Genomic DNA, 26,019 nt, shown 5'->3' on the forward strand with positions numbered 1-26,019 from the left:
TTTGTATTTTAGGGCAAGGTGTACAGGGTATACAGGGTCTCACTGTGTAGATCAGACTCATAGTGATCCGCCTGATTACAGCCTCCCAAGTGTTGGGATTACAGGCACACGCCACCATGCCCAGTCTCAATCGCCCTCTCACTGTGCCCCGGGGGCAGGGCCAGCACTGCAGGCCCAGGGATCAGACTCCCAGCCCCTGCGTCTGCCTAAGCAGGAGCTTTAATCAGCTGAGCTATTTGGCTGGTGCTTCTAATATATTTTACTGTTAGATAAAATTATTACATGTGATTTTCACAACAAATGAAAAATTAATATCTTTTTAACAGTACCAGGGATTGAACTCTGGACCTTGTGCTTGCCAGGCAGGCACTTATGCCACTGAGCTATTCTCCTGGCCCCAGACAAATTAATTTTAAAATGTATATTGGGAATATTTTTTAATAGTCTGCAGTTAACCATAAAGATGATCATGGGATTTCACAGTAAGATTAGATTACTTTGTGACATTTAAAAGATGTTTAGACTACACTTTATTTATTGCACTATCTTGCAACTAGGCCATGATCAACAAATTCAGATCAGTGGATAGCTCAGTGGTCTCAGCGCCTGCCTGACAAGGGCAACAACACAAGTGCCATCCCCAGGAAGCATGTGGTGCCCGCTACTGAAACTGGGTGAAGTGGCACAAATCTGTAATCCCAGCACTGGGGGGGCTGGGACTGGAGGATCACTATGAGTCTGAGCTACATAGTGAGACCCTGTATCCAATAAATAAGCAAAAGATTTTTTAAAGAAGAATTTAAAAAACACTAGTTCTTTTAGTCATCTTTAGGGTCAAGGTGTTTAATAACCTTAAAGTAGTCACTTAGGTAAATAATTTTCCTGTTTCTGGTGATTTTTCACATATGAAGTGAAGCCAGTTAATGCCCTGGCAGCCAACAGCAAGTGCATGATGGAAGTGCATCGTCCACAGTGTGTCCTTTCTTCTCCTCCCAGTGCCACTGGCTCTTGGCTCAAATATGCTGCTGCCAGCCTCAGAGAAGGAGAACAGGCCAAAGAGATGTTTCTGAGCTCTAGAACTGTTTGTGGTGTCTTTTGTTCACAGGCTTGAAGATAATTTCAGGAGTGAAATTTTAGACTCCTTAATCTCCTTGAAAATGTATAATCTGCAATTTTTTGCTTTGAATAATGTGGGATATTTTTAGTATTGACTCCTTGGCCTTGTCTCAAAGATCAATTCATACTTATGCATACTTTAATGGGTGCAACACTATTGTTTGCAATAAATGCATGTTCTTTCCAGAGAAAGACCTTTACAGGGTCATAAGATGATTTCTACGTATTGGATCATTTGATTTAAGCCATATTTATTCTGAAATTAAAGTAAAGTGTCAAATACAACTTGCCAATAAGAAACATTTCATCACACATACTGATTCAGGAGTGAAAGGTCCTTTAGTAACCACATCTGAAATACTACCTGTCTGGCCCTTTGAAGTGGCTAGTATTAATAGACATTGACTAAATACCTCTACTGAATGGGATTTCTGGTTTACTCAGCTAGGCTGTTCCTTGTTCAAAGATAATTGGTACAATATTTTTAACTTAAAATTGTGTCTTTCTAATAATCACTAGTATTCATTTTATTTCACAATGAAATTAACATTTAATCTGGGTTCCTTCTTCTGTGATAGTTTTTCAATCCTTAGAAAACCATTTGTCCCATTTTGGAAAACTTCATTTTGCTTTTCAGGCTTGGTATTTTTAAATTATGACTGCCTCTCATTATTTTCGTTTAATCTGTTATTCTCTTTATTAAGAAAGCACAACCTGAGCTACCTCCCCAGCCCTCACATTTCCTTCTTGGTTAAGTAAAAATGGTGCAACTTCCACCTCCCATGGGTGGGAGGAATGACGCACTAGACTCTTACCTCCCCAATTCAGTCTAGATATGAATTCCTAAAGAAAGACTGTGCTTCCATTAATATTTAATCATCTCATTAATTTATTTTTAGGTTTTAAATCCTTTTGACTTGCTGTTTTGTTTTGTGGCACCAAAATCCAGGAACTCACGTGTACCGCCAGGTTCTTTATCACTGAACTGCATCACTAGCCTTAGGTTTATATTTTATCCAAAATTCCTAGTTTTTTGGGTAAATGCATCTTCTCAATTCTATGCTGAGAAATTTGCTTTTAAGTACCAACTATCACAAACGTTTTGGCTACTAATTCACCCTAAGTATACTGTTTTCCTTTCATCGAAACTTTACTCTTAAGTGCTGCAAACATAAATTTGTGCTCTTCCTTACTAGTAAGATGTCTTGTGAGGTAAAAGAATAAAATACAATGCGTTGATGACTCTTTTCTAGAAACTTTTAAGATCTGGGACTCATTGCACAGGGTTATTAGTTCATTTTCTGTTCAATTTATTCATGGAACATTTATTTAAAAATGCATACAATGTTGATGTAGGGAACTTGGCCAAGTGTCACTGTGGTTCAGATATCTACTCAGTGTAGTTTCAGGAGTAAACTTGTCAAACTCTGAATTCAGTTCATCTGGCAATATTGGTGAAACTCTCTAGGATAAAAGAGGCTATTGTTTCTGATCTTAGTGTTCAAAATTTGTTCTTAGATTAACTTATAAGTTGTTGTGGATCCGCCCTTCCAAATGATAGCAGATGCAATGATGCTGAGAGCATGAGCAAAACCAGACAGGAGAAGTTGATAGACATGGTGAGGAACTCAGGAACACCTTTAGTGTCGAGTGCAGTTTTACAGAAGATGCCGTGGAAAACATAAGGACGGAGTGATGTTAGATAAATGGACAGTTTATCAACTGCTTCACTGACAATTGCAAAGATTTGCTTTCAATGTCCGTTTTATCTTCATGCCTACATTTATCCAGGTGAGCACTCCAATCTTGACTACTTCAGTATTGTAGGGCAGGTATATTTTCTTTCATATTTGGCTTTGCCACTGAAATCTCTCAACTGTTCAAATATAATTTCCTGAAATTTCCCTCCTCAATTTGATCCACCTGTAGATTTTCAGTTCAGTTGATCAGAGTTTTATGATTCAGGTTGTTAGGCCTCAATTCTTAGAGTCATTCTTGATTTTCCTTTTATTCACACATTGTTTCTTCAAACAGTCTTGCCTACATCTACTTTTAAAGCGTATTGAGCCATTGATTGGATTGTATTCATATGACTTTTCACAGAGAATAATTACCTATGGGACATTCAGGAAAGACTTGTAACCACAGGCAAAAACAACTAGGTTTAAAATCTCGGTTGGCAGCATTCATATTTAAGTGCACTTTCTGTTTCCAGGAAAGGCCTATGCTCCAGAATTCTATTACGATACCTACAATCCGGTGTGGCAGAACAGCCATCGTGTTTATTCCTACAGTCTACAGTGGACACAGATGAATCCTGACGCAGTGGATCGGATTGTCGCATACCGCCTGGGCATTCGGCAGGTGAGACACTGAAGCAGCTCCTTTTTTCGGTGACCCACTGTGAATGCTTTGCTGCTATGATATTTCTAATTGTGGTGCATACATTACAGGATGTATTTTCTGTAGCAATGATAGTATTGCCTTATACAAAGTATTCTGGATTACTTACGCAGCTTTGGAATTAATTTATCAATTTTCTACTACAGCAGATAACATGTTAGAACAACATGCTTGGAGCTTTCAGACATCCTCATCACTAGACGTGCTTGGGAAACTACATAGTATTATAGCTAGAAAAATAACTTATTTAAGATGTCTTCATCCTTTTCTACACTGTATCATAGTTTGCTTTGCTTCTTAAGACTAAAAGTCTTGAATGTTTTTACTTCAGTGTATGTTCATATAGTGCTCTAAATATTATTTTTGTATGTCTGAAGATTACAAATACTTCCCGTAATGAAAAGAAATACTAAGGTATGATATTTTTACTGTAGCAGGAAATTACAGTTGTGTAGTTTTTATCTTTTAGATATTTTATCATTTTTATCATTTTTTTCCAAATGAACCATTGTTAGGCTAACTTAGCCTTTGTTGGTATAAATGATATTTTAAAAATTTGGGGGCATTTTTTACATTTTCTTATGGACTCTTGCTAGATAACATATTATCTACTTGACCACTTCAGCTTAGAAACATTTTTTAAGATCTGGTTCATTTCTGTATAATCTGTTAGCTCTCATTACAACTCTGTGTTATCTGCAAATTTCAGTGTGTGTTCTACTCCCTGAATTCAATCACAGGATAATAGTTTTTACTGAGACAATAGAAAAGACAGAGTTTTCTTGAAGTAAGGTTGATCAATCAAGTGTCCCTCAATCAACTGTCATCCCTACAAACATTATTTTTCTTGTTCCTCAGAAAGGTAGAGTAAAATACCTCTTAAGGTACATGGTTCAAATAAAGCCGCATTGAAAACTGAATAGTCTGATCCTTTGTAGTTAATAATCATAACAAACGGAGAGAGCTTGCCTTGGTGGAAACATCTAGAACTTCACAGTCCCTGCTTCCTTGTCTAAGCTCTGGTCATTCATCCAGAGGAGCACAGGGAACATCCGAGAGTTTCTTTCATATCCCTCCTTTACATGGACCCTGGTAAATTGTGATAAATCTCAAATGCATATCAAAATTGGTTGTTCTACTTATCCTAAGTTGTTAATTTTCCATGATAGGAAAGACAAAAATAGAAACTAAAAAGTCAGAGCACAGTTCTTTTTTTTTTCTGGTGGTAAGGTTTATTTCTTTTACTTTTCTGAACAAAACTCATCGTTTTAAACCTACATGTGGAGCATCCTAAAGAATTTTGACTTCTCACATTTCACAATTTTTAATGTCATTGTTCTATTGTTTATTCATTTTCATTTATCTTTCATTATACATTTGTAATCTAAGAACAGAAGAGCATATGGTATTTGCAAAAACATAATTTATTTCCTTTACATGTTTTTACATTATTTTTACATTATTTTACATTATTTTTACATTATTTCCTGACACAGGTCTGTCTTAAATGGCAAAATCAGAACTTATCTTTCACTTCTCACTGTCTTCCCCAGCTGTCTTCTCTTAAAGTCTTTATAAATTCTTATCACAATCCTGAGCGCTGCCTCTTCCAAGTGTGTGGAATTTAATGAACTCCGTTCTTCATTGCCTCTCTTGCTCATGCCTCAAAACGCTTGTCCCAACCCAGTGTCATCGATGAGTGAGCACAATTCCTCTCTGTAAGTCAAATGTCACAGAAATATAGCTTCCCACGAGGTCTCTCCACTCCCAGAGTACAAGACAGATTTGAGCAGGCAGCACTGTCTACAGGGAACTGAAGATCTTTCCTTCTTGTCCATAATTTGTGTCCTTTGTTAGCAAACTATCTTCTTTATGACTATTTTCTGGGATTCCTATACTATTTTCCAATGGCACATTCTCTGAATATTTACATTTTTTTCTGACATCATCATCCCTGAATTTCTGTACTTACATTTCTTTTTTCTTTTCTTTCTTTTTTTTTTTTTGTTGTTGTTTTTCTGTATTTTAGAGTAGGGTCTACAGCATATTCAGGGTCTCTCTACTAGATCGGACTCATAGTGATTCTCCTGTTTACAGCCTTCCAAGTGCCACCATGCTCAGTCTCAGTCACCAGTGTTCCCCCAGGGGTGGGACCGGCTCTGAAGGCCCAGGGATCGAACCCTCAGACCCTCTGCCTGCTTGCAGGTGCTTTAATCTGCTGAGCTATTTGGCCAGCCCAACATTTCTTGGTCATGGAACTGGTCTGTAACTCCCTGATACATAGTGACTAACATCACAGCCATCTTAATGCTCATTTTGAATGAACTAGATAGTATTCTCCATGTCTTCTAATTTAGAATGAATTACCTATATGTATATGCTTGTAGGTAGGACATGTACCTATGTGCATGTGAAACAAGTATCATATAAATGCTATATACTGCTTTGTACACATGGTATGTAAAATCTCCTTTAATTATATTTTATTAAAATAACAAGTGCAGGCATAACTGACTTCCAAGTAAGTTTAGACAACCGATCTTCATCATTGTTAGTTATAGACCCTTGACTATGTCTCTGACTCTTGTGTCTAAGCAGAAGGTACTGATGCCTGTCCTATGGAGTATACCATAGTGCAGGTCCCTCGCCTGCTGCCAGCCAGGTGTTCCGTGACGGGGCTCCCTTCCCATAGGCATTTGTGGCCATCCTGACACTGATAGGCAGGCTTATGTGAGGATTTTCAAAACAAGTATTTCAAGAGTTTATTATGCCTTACATCTTTACAATTTGATATTTTTTTTACTTCAACATGGACACCATATCTGTGTTACTCCTGGCCTTGGTTTTTATTAATTAATTTCTAGACACTTTTTTCACATTATCTTTATTTTCATTTTGGACTTGTCCTCCAGAAAATCCAGCTTAATGATTCATATTGTTTCCTTCCAGCTTTCATTTTACACTGTCTTTCTTCATTAAATCAGCAAGTTCACTGTTTATACTGTTTTTCCCCCGGATTTTGCCAGATGCAGCGATCTTCTAGAAGAATACATTTCTGATATTACAAACCATAGCTCCAAAGTAAATCCTTTGCTTACTCAATTTTCTTTCTTTCTTTTTTTTTTTTGTTTTTTTTTCGGAACCAGAGATTGAACTCAGGCCCTGGCGCTTGCCAGGAAAGCACTTATTCCACGGAGCCATCTCCCCAGCCCAGAATATTGCTTAATAGTTTTTTTTTTTTTTTTTTTTTTTGTGGTACCCGGGGATTGAACTCACAACATTGTGCTTTCCAGGCAAGCACTTTTCCAGTGAGCTATCTCCCCGGCCCTCCTTACTCAATTTTTGAAGCTAACATCATAGTTGTCAAACTCTTAGTTTTCTAGGTGTCTTTGTTCTTAGGATCTTTCATATTTTCATACTCTTTATTCTTGTGTGTTTTATTATGATGCTCTAGTCCAATTGATAATTTAACTCAGTTTATATCACTATGGAAGAAAACAATTTGATGTATCTTTTGGAGATGTTTTCAGAAAGAGTAATGTTTTGTCAGAAACAAATAGCTGCTGTTCATTGGTACAACTTAGGTACATACAATGATCACATTCATCGCAGTGAATTGGTACTTGTGTATGGTATCTGCCAATTCGACTTTTTTCCCCATTCCTCTCCCTTCTCTTCAACTCTCCCCTCACCCTTCTTTCTAAAACCTTGCTTTCCTTTAATCCTGCTTTTGTCTTTTTTTTTTTTCCACTTTATTCCTTTTCCTCCTGTCCTCTTCCTGGTTCCGCTTCTCATTTGAACAATTTCTTGCTATTTTACAATATCTATTACACATTTTGGTCCTTAGTTGTACTTTCAGTTTCTTAATCCAGATAAACAATGTGATCTGTGTGTGTGTGTGTGTGTGTGTGTGTGTGTGTGTGAGAGAGAGAGAGAGAGAGAGAGAGAGAGAGAGAGATAGCCACAAGGTGCATTCATTTACCTAGAAATGTCTCCTTTATTCTTCGTTATGGCTGAGTAGTACTGTATTGTATAAAAAGAAACATCTTTATTTATCAGTTGATGTGTATTTAGGCTGTTCCCAATACTCATCTGTAACTAACTGTGCTGCTATAAATGTGTGTGTGTGTGTGTGTGTGTGTGTGTGTGTGTGTGTATCACTGTGGTATGAGGCTTCAAATTCTTTTGAGAAGATACCAAGAAGGGAAATAGCTGAGTCGAATATAACCTCTGTTTTAATTTTTTAAGAAATCTCCACACTAATTTCCACATTGGTTGCACCAGTTTATATCTCCACTAATGGTGGAGAAGGGTTCATTTTTTTCCCCACAGCCCTTCCAGCATTCATTATTGGCTCCTTTAAGGGTGAGATGGGGCCTCAGCACCATTTTAATTGAGATCTTTCAGAACATCACTGATATTGAACACTTTTTTTATATATTTGGTTGCTGTTTCTACTTGTGCCTCTGATAAGTGTGTATTAATTTCACATGCAACTTTTGGATTGGGTTGTTAAATTTGGGAGTTCTGATTTTTTCTTTATATGTTCAAGATATCAATACTTTGAGAAACACCTGACCAAAACTTTTCAAAAAAATTTCTTTCCCTGTCAGTGGGTTATCTCTTTACTCTGCTGATTTTTTTGTTTATTGCTGTGCAAAAGATTTTAAGTAAAATGAGATCTCAGTTATTGGTTTTTTGTAATATTTCCCATGTGATCAGCACTTTGTTCATGAAGTCCTTGCCTATACCTTTGTCTTCAAGGATTCAAACTATTCCCTCTTTCAGTAGGTTGTGTTCCTGTTTTAATGTATTTGTCATAGATATTTTTCTCTCATTGCTGAGAAAAAATACCAACACCCCAAATTATGGAAGGAGTGGTTTATTTAGCTCACAGTTTATGGAATTTTCAGTTTGTGTTCAGGTGGCTCCAGTGCAGAGTGGCATGGCACAGAAGTGGCAGTTCAACGTGGCAGACATGACCTTAAAAGCAACAAGAGCAAAAGAGGAGGGCAAGCCTGTTTTCCTGCCTTATACAGTAACCAGGCTACTCACCTTCAGAGGGGTTTATCCCTCACACTATCTCTGTGCTCTGTCTTGTGCTTAGGATGTTTGGAATCCGGGGTATCTGGCCCCAAGCTGAGTGACTTAGTTAAACTTCTAGACTTCTCAATGAGTGGCAAGCGCACATCCTCCACACCCCAGGATGAAGTGCTGCTGAATCACTTAGTTAAGCTTCTAGACTTCACAAATTGGCACAATAAATCAACTATAACAGTATTGTTTTATTCTGCCCTTTTTTTTTCGGCAGAACCAGGGATTGAACTCAGGCCCTTATGCTTGCCAAGGAAGTACTTATTCCACTGATCCATCTCCCCAGCCCTTGTACTCTTCCAATGTAAGCTGGAAGATGATGTTTGTTTTAAGAAAAAAAAAACATGTATATGCATCTGTTTTTCCCATACCACACATGTTACATTTAACACTTGAATGGAAAAAATCTTTACATGCAGAATGAATTCAATTAACGATGTTTATTTTGGGGCTGGGGAGATGGCTCAGTGGAATGAGTGCTTCCCTGGCAAGCACAAGGGCCTGAGTTCAATCCCCAGTTCCGAAAAAAAAAAAAAGTTTATTTCAATGAATAACTTGTCCTCAAAATTTCAGAGTAGTAGGAAAAATACTTTCTACACAATTAAAATTTTATGAAGACTTTTAGAAACTTCTCTGCTCAATAACAAAAAGCAAAAGTACTACTATCAATAAGTTTTTTTTCTGCATTATCTTAGAACATTTAATTTCTTCTTTTCCAAGTATGTACATTTACATATTTGAATAATCTTAGGAAACAATAAGATTATTATTTGGGCTGTTTCTAATATTTAGCTATCCCTAACTGTGCTGCTAGGAACATGGATGTGCTTATATTGCTGTAGTATGATGCTTTTAATTTTTTTGAGAAGATTCCAGGAAAGGGAATAGCTGGGTCAGATGTGACCTTTCGTTTTAATTTTTTAAGGAATCTCTACACTGATTTCCACAGTGGTTGCACCAGTATACATTTCCACCAACAGTGGAGAATGGCTCATTTCTACCCATAACTCTTCCAGCATGCATTATTTGCTGCTTTCTATGGTGAGATGGAACCTCAGCATTGTTAACATTTAAAAAATCATTATTTAAAACTCGTGCTTTATATCTAATATGAAATATATTTTATTTATGATTTTATATTACATGCATATCACCTTTTACTCTCCCACTTCAACATATTGAATACACATGATGTAACTTATTGTTCAAACACATATGTTAAGAATGTTTCCTAAGCAAATTTTATGAGACTGTAGACTTTATGAGCTAATATTTGTGTATTAATGAAGTGGAATCTCCTTTAAAAGAATACTAATCATGTTACACATGTTACCAGTTGTGTGTATATGTATGTGTGTATACGTGTGTTTGTGTGTATATGTGTGTGTGCATGTGTATGTGTATGTGTGCACATGTGTGTGTTGCTGTGACTTCACACATGCTAGGCAGACATTGATAAATGAATCACACTTCTCATCTTATTTTATAATTTTGAAGTTGTATTCTTTTAAGCCACACATTTAACTTAAGCCTATTGATCAAAATAATTACTCACATTTATGAAATATAGAGCCTAGACTAGGCATGGTGGTGTGCACCTGTAATCCCAGCAATGGAGAGGCTGAAAACAGGAGGATCACTACAAGTTCAATCTGTCTAGTGGGACCCCATAAACCCTGTACTAAATACATTTAAAAAAAGAAAGAAAGAAATAGAGAGCCTATCTAATATGTACATAGTGTTTCCCTTTTAAGCAAGACTTATATCACTCAATTCATTTATATGTTGGGTCAAGTCTGAAAAGTAAATATGATCCTTCAAGACAATTGATGAATTTAGTTCTCAAAAGTCTAAATTATTTTTTACTTTTTTATTTTTCTGTATTTAGGGCAAGATCTACAGGGTCTACAGGATCTCACTATGTAGATTGGACTCATAGTGATTCTCCTGTTTTCAGCCTCCCAAGTTCTGGGATTACAGGCGTGCACCACCACGCCCAGTCTCAATTGCTGTCTCAGTGTGCCACAGGGGCGGGGCGGGCACAGCAAGCTGGGGATTGAACCCCTACTGCACTCTGCCCAAGCATGCACTTTAGTCCATTGAGCTATCAGGCCGTCCCTACTTTATGTTTTAATCCAGAGAGTTTAGATTAAATATGCCTATCTTAAATATGATTATTAAATTATTACTGTATTGTTAAATCCAGACAGATGAATTCAGTAAACTCAAACAAGTATTCTTTTTCTCTTTCTATTTATATTATGTCTCATTTGTTTAAACCACATGGTGTATAATTAAGTTTGATGAGGAATATTTTCTCAGAATTCGCTTATTTGCATATGTACTCTGTTTAGAAAATGGTTCAGTGTCTCTGTAGTTAATAAAAAGACCTGAAATTCCAGAACCACTAGTATAAGAAGCTTGAAAATAGTTATTTCACAAGAAGATTAAAAAAATTAATTTATGGGAGAAAAGTGTCCACAAAATCTTAATATCCTGAAGTAATATATTTCAGACTCAACTGAGCAGTTGTTTAATTTCTTTGGACAGCTACCAGCCTCCAGTTATTTGCTTCATTTGTTACTTAAGAGGAAGTAGAAAAGGCTATTTAAGTGCCTGCTTTCTTTGGCATCTAAGGCAATAAGAATAAAGCAGAGCTCTCCCTGTGTTATCCGAGTACAACAAACAGCATAAATATCACTTGAATCCATTTGAAACATACAATTACAGTTTCTACTAGTAAAGTTGCATAATGAATGTGACTTTTGATATTCTATTGGCTATAGTATCTTAATTTTCTGTGTACTTGTCATTTTCAGTCGTGACATCTTAAAAATCAGATAATTGTTCTATTCATTTGGTTACCCAGGAAATAAAACTTGGAGAAAATTCAAAATGTAGTAATTATCAGGAATTTAAAACATGGAGAAGCGTTGGCTTCTATGCCTTGTTGAAATAAGTACCTACTGTAAAGGAAATGCCTGCAACGCATCATAGAAACAGGCTAGGAAGGCGATTTACAGAGGAAGATATTATTTAAGAAACGTGATTAGCAAGATAGAAATTTTGTTAGTTTATAAGTTTATTATCAAGTTTCCCTTGAGGCATGAATCACTAATCAAGGGATCATTAAACAAAATTATACATTTTATGTCCTAATTATAATCATTGAGTTATAAATTATATATTGTTCTTTGTAGGCATTATTATAATCACTGAGCTCTTGCTCATTTTTTAACCAGCTAAAATACTTTGTTTTTTCAGCAAATAATTCATTACTTATTGCTTTAAAAATATTATTATAATAAATCATTATGAAACATGTATACATGTAATTGTATATGTAAATGACATTTTTGATATTTGTATTTATTATTATTACTAATTATCCACTTTAATATGTCTACTGAAACAATTCATGATTTGAAGAGTATTCGGAGTAACTGGTGGTCCTGAGCAATAGATTCTATATGCTTTAGAAACTAGTATAATGGAGCACTAGTATCTGTGGTACAGACTGGAGTTGTTATGGAAGTTATTGCAGTCAGACAGAAGTAAAGTGGGAATAGTGTATGTGCTTACTATATATTTTTTTTTATTTTTTGACAGAACCAGGGATTGAACTCAGGCTCTTGCACTGAGTTCAATACCTGGGTCTTCAAAACAAAACAAAAAAACCAAAAACATAGTCTACAGCCATACCACCCTGAATGAGCCCCATCTTGACTTCCTATACACCAGTTGGACAGCCTTAGTTTAGAAAGGTGTTTGGATAAGTTTGACTTGGAATATTTAATGCCAGTCCAGGGAAACGGGATCTCATGATCTGGTCTTTCTATACAGTTTTACATCATGAATAAAATGGCATATTTTACAGATGAATCTGAATATTTTGAGTAACACTACAGTGGAAACTGCAGTTAGGGGGATATTTGAAGTAAGTTTTAGTCATTTGGCTGGAGAACTAGGGACAGAGCAATAGAATTTAATTATAAAATATTGAACTTGGCAGAACTTGAATATTGATTTAATTGAGGAAACATTTTGAAAAGGACAATGACTTATATTCTCCCCTATTCAACTATCGAAGATGTTTTAGAAAACATCAAATATAGATGAGAAAAATTCAAGAATAGAGAAGGAGGTAGTAAAAACCTTGTGTAAATGATCTTTTCTACTTTGGAAAAGAAATAACTTCTAAACTAGTTAACGGTGAAACAGTGAAATGATCAGCATCTTTCAAATAAAGGACATGGCATCTACTTGCTGTGTTTGTGTGAATCTGAACTTCACAACGTATACGTTACAAAGAAAACACATTTGTGATAAATTGGGAAGTACTAGAAAAATTAGACATTTGATTGAGGTGGACAGTTCTATAAAATAAGGGTACATTTTATTAGCAAATTCCAAATATTTTCTGAGAAGTTTTTCTAAGTCCATAACCCTTTATACCAATGTTATTCTTTTTATAATATAGTCTAGGAAAGTTATTTTGAAATTTGTTTTTATTTTAGTCTAAATGTAGAAAATAAAGTCTGTCAAGAGGGATTTGGAGCAAAAGAGTATTCGACAACTGACATGTAATATATGGATTCAAAGTATTCATGTATGTTTACATTTTCAACCTTTGTCTTGTTAAGTAGGGTGATGGAACCTAAAACAAATAAAGGTGTCTTAGGTAGAGCATATAATTAGATCTCAGGCAAATGCTTCCTCTTGTATACACGTATTTTCAGACCAAGCTTTAGACATGAGGACTGCAGTTTGCACAAACTGGGAGATATAAATTTGTCGTATGAATTCTACAATCTTAAAATTTTCACCAAAGAAGAAAGACCAAGTAGAAAAATCTGGCATTTTAAGTAAAAGCCGGAATGTCTTTATATGTGAAAACATGGTACTTATACCTTCAAAATAAAATTATAAACAATCTGAAGTCCCCAAATCTTAAAATATAGGATAATAACTAATCAGTGCTGTTTTTTCACTTAACATAATGCTTTTTAATATTAAGAGATTAATGGGATGCGTGAACATAGGTTTATCATTATTCCAAACTCAACAGAGTACAAACCTCGTTAATTTGTCTTTAGAGATCTTCGCTACAGACTTGAATCAAAATTTTATCAAAGAAGTGAAGACTGACTTCCATACATACTTCCTTGTGTGAAAGCATCCTGCTCATATTTCTTAACAATGTAAATATGTAGTTATCGTGAATTCTAATACTTTGATCCATATCAAAGTGACTATTCACTAGCCCAGTGCTGGCAAACCTTTTAGAGATGAGTCCCCAAACCAACCCAAAACCCACTTATATATTGCAAAGTGCCCACACTGCAATTAAATCAGGGTACTGAGGTGTTAGACTGGTAAAAACAACTCACACATGAACAATATTTCCCTTAAAAGAAAAAAAAAACACACAAACACACACTTGCCATAGGTCTGCCACCACTGTAATACACCAGTATATGACTCGTGTCTTTTATGACTTGGAGTGCAGAATTCATTTGAAAGCAATCATTCAGCAACTACTGTAACGAAAAAGGAAAAAAAGATCAAAGCCTGAATTGGGCATAGAGTTTGCATAGTTGTTGCTGTTGTTATTGTTGTCAATGAGGTGTGAGCACTGTGCAAGTTGCTTGTTTCAATGTGGATTTATATGAATTTGTATTCTAAACATTTATTGGCTATCTATGTTAACAAATTGAACACACTATTTTCTTCAACTTAACTGTTTCTCTGATGTTAGTATCCATCAGAAGTATCTACCCCGTTTGTTAAACCAGTTGCTTATTCAGTGCCATTGGGATGGGTTGCAAAGTTTGTGTTTCTAACAACATCCTGCATGGTATAGATGCAGCTGGGTTGGGGATGCCTTTCAAGAAGCACTTATTTTCTTAGTTGTTTGGCTTTTTTAATCATACCATTGTGAAAAGACAGATCAGATTTCATTCTCACTTTTTCTTCATTCATTTACTAATATTCTCGCATGTTATCTGTACAAAAACAGTAGAGCATTACAAAATGCAATACTATTTCAAGTAATGTATGTAGCATGTAGTGATCACATAACATTTGTGGGATGAATGAATTTGAAATTTCCTGCTTAAGTTGGTGACTATAGAATTCTTATTTAAAAATTATCTTTTCATTATGTTTGGTTTTATGTATTTTAAAGAAATATATCGACAATTAAAATTTCAGCACTTACCAAAAAAAGAAAAAGAAAAAACTTGAAAACTATTCCAAGTGTAACTATTAACTTAACAAACTCTACACAGTTCATTAGGCTTATATTTTTATATATGTCTGAGAGTTATTCCTGAGAAACGTACTAATGCAATTAATGAGCTTTTAAAGTTAATTGTGATATATACTGAAATTTGTGATGGTAGTTTTCTGGTAATCCGATGCTTTCCTAAGCACTGCATTCTATTGTGAAGAATTAAGCTTCAAACGCTTACAACTCCTGGGAGTAGTTATTGTTTTACTTTTCAAAAACAATAAGTGACTGTTGTCAGGTCCTTTGAATTATATATCACTTTCAATTTCTTATTTGGATGTGCTTTCCTCAGTTTGCTGTCTTGAAAGTCATTCAGTTATGGTACAATATGAACAACTCGTTTTCTACTTTTCCTAGTGGTAGGAGTGGCATGGTTCTCGGCCTGAGAGAATTTGAAGCATGGGAAAGGATATCTATCTCTTCTTTAATAGAGGACCAAGCAGGCTGTTAGAGTCTACTGTAGTAGCTGTCATAAGACATATAGATGTAAGACACTGTAGGAGAACTTAATATGACCTGAGGTGGTCTGGAACATGGATGGGAATTGCTGGTGAGCTGCCATTTGAGGAAGGATTGGTACTTCCCAGGTCCATGGACATGAACAGAATTCCCATGTGTTGGAAGCAGCCATCCTTGTAATTTTGAACTGAATAGTACAATAAATATAGGCTATAGTGAAGAAGAAAAGGAAGAAAATAAGTCAAGAAATACAGTCAAAGTTCATGGGGCTGTATGAACTGGTATAGAGTTTAATTTTAGAGTGAGAAATGAAGAAGCCTTGAAACATACAAGACAGGGAGTCTTATAATAACTGTCATTTAAAATTAACAGCAAAAAAAAATGTTTAGGCCAGGCAGATAGCTCACCGAACTAAAGCACCTGCTTAGGCAGAGTGCAGAGGCGGCCTGGGTTCTAGCCCTGGTGTGCTGCACTGGCCTTGCCCCCAGGATGTGCTAAGACAGCAGTTGAGACTGAGCATGGTGGTGCACGCCTGTAATCCCAGCATTTGGAAGACTGAACACAGGTGGATCACTACAAGTCCTATCTACATAGTGAGACTGTGTAGACCATATAGACCCTGTACTAAATACAATAAGTTAATTAATTTAATTAATACCAAACCAGCAGCACATAAAATGCAATGACCTGAATCACAAATGGCACAGTGGGTAATTGAGAGAAATTCATGTAACAGAGTGATAGGATTTGACTACTGAGTGGATGTTTGGAGAAGGTGATGAGCAAGGCAAGAGGGACAGATCAGAGAGCCTGTTCTCAGCTTAGGTGGTTGTTTTCTTAAGAAAATCTGTAACAAATCAAAGGGACATTTATGTCTCATGTTAAGTACATATTCTTTAATAGGAGGTTTTAGTATTTTGAAGGATGAATAATTGGTATTAGTTTGGGTCTTGAGCACATGCTTAGAAGAATGTTTTTTAAAGAAATGTGAATGATAAAATTTAGAAATAAAATATTAAGGCAGTTTTGTATTATAATATAAACTAAATGCGGTAGTGTAGCCGCAGAACTCTTTTGCTTTGTGTTCTAAGGATCATAAGCCGAAATTTATCATTGAGGGATCCATGCCTTAGTAAAATCAAGTAATAAAATTTGCATGTGTAGTTTTTTTGTGGTAAGCAGATTCTCTACTTAGGCTAATTTTGAGTATACACGGGTTTGTGCTAAGAGGTCCTCCTTGATGACTCCTAAATCAATAGGATAAAATCTTAGAGGAACTTTTAAAATTAAAATGTCATAAAGCTGACCAGGTAGCTCAGCAGACTAAAGCTCTGGTTTAGGCAGAGGTGTGCCCTGAGAGGGTGATTGAGACTAGGCGTGGTAGCGCAAGCCTGTGATCCCCGCGCTTGGGAGGCTGAAACAGGAGGATCACTATGTGTCTGTAGACACTGTACTAACTACATAAAAAAGCCATAGCATGAATCCATCTCGAATTTTTTGTCTTACGTTATTTCTTCTCCATATTTTACACACTTTTTGCCTCAGGATAGGAGTTATCATAGCTAGGCTGTTTCTGTGTGTTGGCATTTTACAGTATCAATTGCATTTTGCTCAGCTCTGGAACCTTCCTTTCTAAGACCTCGAGTCCCACTTCCTCTCATAGCTCCTTGACCAAATCACACCTCGCTGCTTGAATAGAGTGAGCAGGGCAAACCAGGGCTCACTTCAGGTACCCGGAACACATGACAGAAGCATAGAACAGCACAAAGTAGCACTCCAATGTGTCTTTCTGCTCAGCAATATTTGATGAAATGTCTTAATGTTCTTTGGTTATCTGCTGAAAACACAATCTCAGTAATATCTATTTCTTCATTTTACTTCTATATTACTTAAGAAAAATAAAGACTTGATTATGAAATTGTATCATGTATTGATTCAATAAATACTATCCAATAAATATACTAAATATTCGATCACTGGGACAATATTGATCAAAACAAAGAAAATTATTTCCTTTCATGGAATTAAATTGCAAGAGATCAATTCATCCTTGTTAGATTATTGTAAAGATCTTGCTAATAAATATAAGCAAAATTCTGTGTGCACTCTGTCTCGCGACAAAGATAAAATTGTGAACACCTACAGGATCTTAGAACATGTGGATGCAAAGTATCATTTTTTGTTCATCTATGGTTGTACTAAAAAAATACATGATATTTTAGTTTGTAAAATATGCAGTAGCAAGCTTCCGTATTTAATAATACTCAGATTTAATTACAACACCTTCTTATCTACCCAGAAAGTGAAAGTAAGAAAATTTTGGTCCCAATTATTGCTTCATTTTTATAAATTTAAGCACACATAGTTATTGAAGGAATAGTTATTATTTATATCATTATTTTAAAGATATTTCCTTTTAATAACTTTTCCCATAGATGAATGAATGATATCTTCTCAAAATTTAGACAAAGATCAATAATTGATATACATTTAATATAATGATATTTATGGGTCATGATCTTAAAATAAGAAAATTTCATGAAGTTTATTGTAACAAAGTACTACTTTAAATTCAGTTTCAGTGGTTTTTCTTTAATTTAGTTATTTCTTTAATTACCAGTTATAAATAAATATAGCTCCCCACCAAGGAGAAATTTTCATTTCATTTTAGTTTTCTAATATTCAAAGAATTATTCTAATATGATTTTTTTCTTTTTGTCTACATGAATTAAAGCTCTTGCATCGAAATGCTTCCTTTTCTTTCCTAGGCAGACATAGAAATTTGCTAAAGCTTCTAACAATAAGTTAACTATGGCATATTGTATATTAGAATCATTTTGTATAAGCTGCTAAGTTTTTTTTTTCTGTATTTTAGGGAAGTGTCTACAGGGTGTTCAGGGTCTCACTACTATATTGGGCTGTTTACAGACTCCCAAGAGCTGGGATTACAGGCTCGTGCCACCACACCCAGTGTCAGTTGCCATCTCAGCGCGTCCCAGGAGCAGGGCAGCACCGCAGGCCCAGGGATTGAACCCCCTGCCCCTGAGCCTGCTTGAAGGTGCTTTAATCCACTGAGCTATTTGGCTGGCCCTCAATGATAAGTTTTTATGTTTAACAAATATTATATGATCTTCTGTTTTATTCTACTTACATTTAAATGTATTTCTAGTGCTTTGGTATGCATATGAATAAATGAATGACATTAATACTCACTAATGAGATAGTCTGTATGAAGTCTCAAAAACAATAGAACAAAAGTGTAAGATGGAATTTCTAATCATAGTATATTTGCAAAGTGAAAATAGAGAAATTTCATTTGTGCTCAAAATGGGCTGTATTTCATATTCTAGGTCAGATTTCAAAAAGTCCCATATGGCTGAAAATGGCTTTTCTGCTGGGGATTTCCTTGTATAGTTGAAGTATTTTCAGACCACTCTGATCTTCTTGTATGACGTGAATCCCTAGGCAGGTGCGGTGGAGCACGCATAGAATCTCAGCATGAGGGAGCTGAGGCTGAACTGTTGAGCGCTCAAGGCCAGCCTGGGTGACAGAATGAGTCCAAAGTCACCCTGAACATATAGTGAGTCCCAGGCTCACAGTGTGTGTATGGGGGGGGCACTCTATAAAATATGAAATCTTGGGCTTTTCATCTGAATTAAGAACTTATTTCCTAAAAATTGAATACCTAATCATATTTCAGAAATGATTTGAAATAAAAGATACTCAGATATAGAGAAGGGTTTTCCAGAACATTTGAAATTCGTTTGGTTTTCTGTTCTAAATAGGTCTGTCTCCATATGTCCTGTTATTTTTGCGGTAGTGGCAATGTAGCTTACACGTACTTTCTCATAGATTTTGGAGATTCATACTGATTTTCAGGGTTGCATATAGATTGCTCTGTTGAGGCAAATTTAAAGATTGGCCGGGAGCCTTTCCAGGATGCTTGTGTGAATTTTCTAAGAACTAAGTTATACTGAGACTCTGAGGTTGCATGTACCATAAGGAGAACGCTCCTGAGTCCAGTTTCTAGTCAAGCTTCATCTCATGAGATGAAAAATTATTTGAGATCTATGTAAGTGTTCATTGTTTTGGGCTCTTACTTCTAGAAAAGCAATGTTATGTGAATACCCAAAGATACTGGACTGTGTATTAGAGATGTCAAACAGATGAGGGGCTGGAGTACAGCTCAGTGGTTGAGCGGTTACCTAGCACATACGGGGCCTTGGGCTTGACTGCAAGCACTGCAAAGTGAACTAACTAAAATGAAACAAGAGATCTGATTGAAATAAGCAGTTCTGATATGAATTTTCTCAAATATTCCCAGCATGTGGAAACACTTATGAACAATTATCTCTGAATTCTTCATTTGTGAGTTATACTCAACTCAGAAAAGATATTTTGTATCTGTATATACAAAATACTTAGAATAGATATACAGCTACTTTCTCTTAATTCAATGAGAAGAAAGATTTCTACTAATAGTGTTTGGCAGGATATCATGTCTGCATCTTGTACTATGGATAACTACTAGGAAGACAACAATGATGCATAATTAATAATGTATTAATTATTGTAACTGTCCTACTAACCTGTTTTGAAACTGTCTCATCTCTATTTGTTTCTCAATAAAATTAATTAAAAAAAAATCTTAGCTTCCCCAAAATCCTGAATCACACTCATTTTTTATTTTTATTTTTTTAATTTTTTTTTTTTTTCAGAACTAGGGATTGAACTCAGGTCCTTTCGCTTACCAGCCAAGTGCTTATTCCACTGAGCCATCTCCCCGGCCCCATACTCATTTTTTTAAAGTAATGCTTTTATCATTAATGCTATTATTGGTGACATTAGCCATGCTAATTTTAATTTCTCCACAAAATACTTCAAAAAAATTTTACTATGTTTATATCTTCCTTTCCTTAAACAAATATTTATTCTGAAACTACTCTTTATGAAGTACTTATTTTTGCCTCACATTGCTAGATATCTTCTTTTTTATTTAAAATAAACAATTATTTTTTAATTTTTAAATATTTAATAGACGATAATTTTCTTTATAGGATACAATGCGAAGTTTGGTGCCCACGTGATCAGTTCTATGGAATGATCAGTCAGAGTAATCGCTATGTCCACCATCCGACTTATTTACTATTACCTCAGAGCGAGAACATTAAAATCCTTTTTTCAAATTAGTGTATGCTTGTTTTACATAATGATCACATTCATCTGGGGAAGTTTACACCTGTGCACAGTATATTTTAATCATTTTCTTTTTCCCATGGCTCTCCTCACCCTTGAACTCTCCTACCTCCTTACAAAATTTTGTTTCCATTTTATTACATCCATCCTTTCTGAAAAACTCTTGTCTTCCTTCCCTCCCCCTCCTGTTTCCTTTACCCATTTGAAAAATGTTCTTCCTATTTCCCTCTCTCTAGTCTCCATTTTTCTCCTTATTTACTCTTTTTGTGTTTCACACACAAGAGAAACAATGAAGTATTTGAACTTGTGTGTCTGATTTATTTCACTTAGAATCATAGTCTGGAGATGCATCTGTTCACCTGAGAAATTGTCTCAAGTTTATCATTGTATATAGTAGCATAGTACGCCATTATATATAAATGTGACATTTTCTTTATCCACTTACATTAGCATATAGGTAGTTTCCAAGATTTAGATATTATAAATTAATTGTGTTGCTATAAATATAAATGTGCATATGGCACTATAGTATATGTTTAATTCTTTCAAGAAAATACCTACCATGAAGATTGCTAGATTAAATTGAACCACTCATTTTAGTGTTTTTAAGAATCTTCATACTTATTTTCATATTAGCTGTGCCAAGTTACACTCTCACCAGTAACAGAGATGGGTACTTTATCCGCACAGCCTCATCAATATTTGTTATTGGTTGATATTTTGATGATAGATATTCTTTCTGGAGATGAAATCTTAGTATTGCACTAATTGATATTTCTCAAGTGGCAAGAATGTTGAACATTTTTTCTTACATTTATTTGCTTTCTGTGTTTTTTCATCTGCAAGGATTTAGTCATTTCAGATGCCTATTTTTGGATTGGGTCTTTAAATTTGTGGTTCTGATATTTTTCTGAGTTCTTTTTACTTTCTAGATACTAGTCCTTTAGGTAGTTGGTGAAATGATCTTCCCATTCTGTGTGCTATCTCTTCACACCGTTGGTGAAATTTTGCAATACAAATTGTTTTTTGATTTAATGTGATCCCAGTTGTTGGTTCTTTGTAACATTTCCAGTGCTATGAAGATTTTATTCATAAAGTAACAGTAGTAATATTTAAAATCTTCTTATAGTTATATTGAATTATACAGTATATTAATTATTGTCACCTTGCTGTGTAATATAATATTATAATATTTCTCCTATTTAACTATAACTTTGTATCCATTGAAAATTTATTTCCAGGTGTAATCTGTATTTCACAATTCTCATTAGATGAACAAAAGAAAGTTTCTATATTTAGGAGTACTTACTTTTATTTCATCCAAAATATTACTTGGAATGTAGACTATCATAATAAATAATCAAGCAATACTTAGAGAAAAAGAAAAGACACATCCAAGATAGATTAGGAAATTTTTGTGGTGGAGTGAAAAGGACCTTTCAGCGTGTTGTGTCTTGCAGGCAATGTTAAAGCAAGTACATTAGACTAACAATAACTTTTACAAGGTTTTGTTGGGAAGATATGTAAACGGCATTGGTTATCTCAAACAATGGATCTATAATTGATTTTGAGGATAAATGAATTTTTTGTTGAAAACAAAATGAAATTCAATCAGATCAAGTATAGAATTAGATGATAAAAATAGATAATATATCAACCATTGGATTTTTTAGTTTTGTTTTCTTGTATTTTAGGGGCCTACAGGGTGTTCAAGTTCTCACTACTAGATAAGACTCTTAGTGATCGACCTGTTTACAGCCTCCCGAGAGCTGGGATTACAGGCATCCACCACCACGTCCAGTCTCAATTGCTGTCTCACTGCTCCCTGGGGGTGGAGCCAAATAAAATAAATATAAATAGCAAAAAAATGACATAGGATTAGTTAAGATTAGAATGTGAGCCTTTTAAATCATCAAAATCTGTTTGGGTGTATTAAAATTCAAAGCATATAACCAAAAATAATTTTGTCTTAAGAAAAAAAGCTATACCAAACTAAATTCTAAGAATAAATTATTTCTTGACATTCAAAAATTTCATAACTTTCATTTCTAGTGAAATCTGTTCAAAAAGGAAATAGGATGTATAACCAAAATAAGAGAAATGCTGGTTAATCTGTACATAGAACTATGTCTGTGTATTCTCCTACTGCCTTGGAAACTGGTAGCAAATGAAGTATTATCATGCTTAGAAAATCTTGAGAAAAATGAGTAACAGAATTGCAGATAGCATCACTTTCAATGTAAAACAGATTCTTAGCTATTATAATTTGAGACTATGTGAAGAATATCCTGGCTATATCTGAAGCAATAAAAATAGACTAATCGTGTTTAACAAAAAAAATTGTAGCTTTTGCAGTGTACACATTTTCTAACAAAACAGTGTTTCCTGCCCACTTTGATGAGGTTACTTGAAAAAAAAAATACCTCAGTCGTAAGAAATTTCCTCTTTACATAGCAAAAGAGCATGTGATTTTGGAAAGAGATGCATGATTCTGTTTTTCTTCAATATGTATAACGTTTTTGTATTCATAAATGCTCCGGAAAGTTTGGCCATACATAGGGAAGGATCAAAATGTAAATTCTTAGCATAATTCCTCCACGTACTGAGGGAGGACCAGAGTAAATCTGGGGAGAATAGGAATTGCATACATTTGCAAAGTTTCACGTATTTTAGAAAGAGATGTAAGGCAAATATGGGCACATACAGAGTTTATTTTATAGGTAAATGCTTGGAAGATTGTTTCTGTGTTCTCTCTATAATTATGCAAATTAGACATTAGTTTTATGTTTTTAAAGCTTCTCTAACTTAAGATGTTACGGTGGTTCAGATTTAGTTTTGTTGCTACACAGTAATTAATGATCTCAATGGACTTATAGAAAATATTCAGGGAGCCCCGTTTTAAGAGCTACTAATGGATTATGATACTGTTCATACTCTACAGCACTAGACATCCCTTAATATTTAAATATTCACCTATTTTAGGGTTACAATGGATGTTTTTAAAAGTCCTTATATTATTGGTGCGAAAAACATGACCATCAATTACCCTGATGTGGCCTGTAAAAACAGCTATATAACACAACTTAATCATTTCATTGGTAACATAATGTAATCTTTGAACAGTAAATATATATTTCAAAGAATCAAATTGTATACCTTAAAATATGCAATTAATCTTTTTTTACCTTAATAAAAACTTTTTTAAGAGTAGAATTAATTAAAGGAAGCAGACTTTGGGTTTAGAGTTTTAACCATTCAGACACCTGTTGCTTTTAAGGTATTTCCACTCAGTTATAGCCTTTCTCTTATAAATCCTTCATTAGCTACCGTTGTTAAATAATGCCTTTAGGATTTCATGGGAAAAAAATGCTGTGATATCGAGGCCACATTCCAACCTCACAACTGTCATTTTAATAAAATACAGATCCAGGGGCCCATCACATAGGTCAGTGGTCTAAAGCACCCACCTAGGCAGACGCAGGGACCAGGTTTGATCCATGTCATGCCATGCCGGCCCCGCACCTGGGACGTGCTGTGACCACAATTGAGACTGAGCGTGGTGGCGTGCGCCTGTCGTCCCAGTGCTTGGGAGGCTGAAAACAGGAGAGTCACTACAAGTCTGATCTGTGTAGTGAGACCCTGTAGACCCTGTACTAAACGCATAAAAAAAACTAAAACACACTAAATAAATGATAAATAAATTAATTAATTAATAAACTACTGAGTCACGTCCTTCCCATTCCCACAGCTCTCGGAGGATTCTGTGGGTTAGCACGCTTAATCTACAAGATGCAGCTTGACCCTCAATACATCATACTGAAAAGGATAAGAAGTCTTCGTTTTCCCTCACCAAAATTGTCTGGCTCCATAGTAGTTGTTACTATTACTTCTTTATTGCTATTTCCTGCAGCTATAACATTAAATTGTGAGAGTGAGGTGTTTCCCTTTTGTGGTCATTAATGTTGAATGTTTGGCATACATTCCTAGATGGTGGCTATAGTACGTATCTTGGTCTAGAAATTCCTGATATACAGCGCAGTCTCAATAAGTACTGTTGAATACATTAAGGATGCTCGAGGATAAAATTCCAGTATCGCTTATGTGGCGCTGGGAAGTAAATACATGTAGCAATAACAACTCAAACACTAAGCTTCCAAACATGACTTTTAGATTCGATATTGGAAAAATAAAATAAAATTAGTTTTGAAATAAATGTCATATTTATTAATGTGCAAACATACTTTTCTACATTAGCATATGATCTAAAGATTTAAAGACCTTTCTCACAAATTTTCTCAGTTGCTCTTCTCTCCTTGCTGGGACAAGTACCCAACACCCAAAATGAAGGAAGGAAAGGCTTATTTAGCTCCCAGTTACTGGACGGTTCAGTCCATACTCAGCTGGCTCCAAGGCAGCGTGGCACAGGGCAAAGAGCATCAGTTCACGGAGGTGGCAAAGAGCCAGAAGAGCCCAGTGGAGGAGTAGCAGCAGCAGTGGCAACAGAGACCAAGGCTGTCTCTCTGTCTCTCTTATGTAGCACTCAAGATATCTGTCCCAGGCTGGGGAAGTACTCACATTCATAATCCCAGCTGTACTAAAAACCATAATCCCAGTGGATCAAGAGTTAATCTCAAACTCTAGAAGTCCCCATCCCATGATTGCAGGAGGCACCTAAGTCTGTGGTTGGACCCTTTTAGGCTTGGTCTAAGGCTCGAGCAAAGTTCTTTATCAAGATCACAGTGGTAAGATGGTCCAGCAAAAGCCTAGGCTCAGCCCACCATCTATAATCTCCAGCCATGATCTTGGGAAAAGGTGGGAGCAAGGTTTTCCTGAGTGTTGGGAAATGTGGAGGGCATTACAGTCTTATGAAGCTGCATGTATGATAGCAAAGAAGCATCAAAAAAGGGATTTAGGAGCAGGGGAGATAGCTCAGTAGAATAAGCACCTGCCTGGTAAGTGCAAGGCCCGAGTTCAATCCCCAGTACAAAAAAAAAAAAAAAAAAAAAAAAAAAAGGATTTAGTTCTGTTATTCACTGTGCTGTTCTCAGTACCAGAAGTGCATTAGCACATAATAGCTGCTCAGTAAATACTGAATAAACAAAGGAATACACATCTGGCAGTTTCGCTGGACATTTGTATCAGACTAAATTTCCTTCTCCCTTAGTAGTATGAGAGGTTTTTTTTTTTTCCATTTTTATACACCCTGATGTTATGACCAAGCATGATGCCCGTGCATAAATTTCTATTCTTGGTTGTTAAGTCAAGTCTTGTTTGTTGAAGTTTTTTCAACACATTTTCTTTTTTTTTTTAATTTATTTATTTGTGTGTGTGTGTGTGTGTCTGTGTGTGTGTGTGTGTGTGTGTGTGTGTGTGTGTGGCCAGCTCAGGCCACCAGGGGGCGGGCTGGCTGGCATGTGGTGCTGGGGGACTGAGCCGTGGTCCCTGATGCCTTGTCAAGC

The 26,019-nt window shown here is 35.5% G+C and overlaps 1 protein-coding gene across 2 annotated transcripts in view; it reads left to right on the plus strand.

Moving 5' to 3' along the window:
* The window catches only part of Mdga2 (MAM domain containing glycosylphosphatidylinositol anchor 2), an 883,696-nt gene that overhangs the window by 788,882 nt on the left and 68,795 nt on the right, over nucleotides 1–26,019 (plus strand). For both annotated transcript variants that reach the window (XM_004638774.2, XM_004638776.2), the window contains exon 10: nucleotides 3,332–3,480. In XM_004638774.2, the coding sequence (XP_004638831.1) occupies nucleotides 3,332–3,480 (149 nt within the window). The remainder of the gene's footprint in view (nucleotides 1–3,331; nucleotides 3,481–26,019) is intronic.

This window comes from Octodon degus, unplaced genomic scaffold (genome assembly GCF_000260255.1).
Source record: "Octodon degus isolate 3935 unplaced genomic scaffold, OctDeg1.0 scaffold00102, whole genome shotgun sequence".
Classification (NCBI taxonomy): domain Eukaryota; kingdom Metazoa; phylum Chordata; class Mammalia; order Rodentia; family Octodontidae; genus Octodon; species Octodon degus.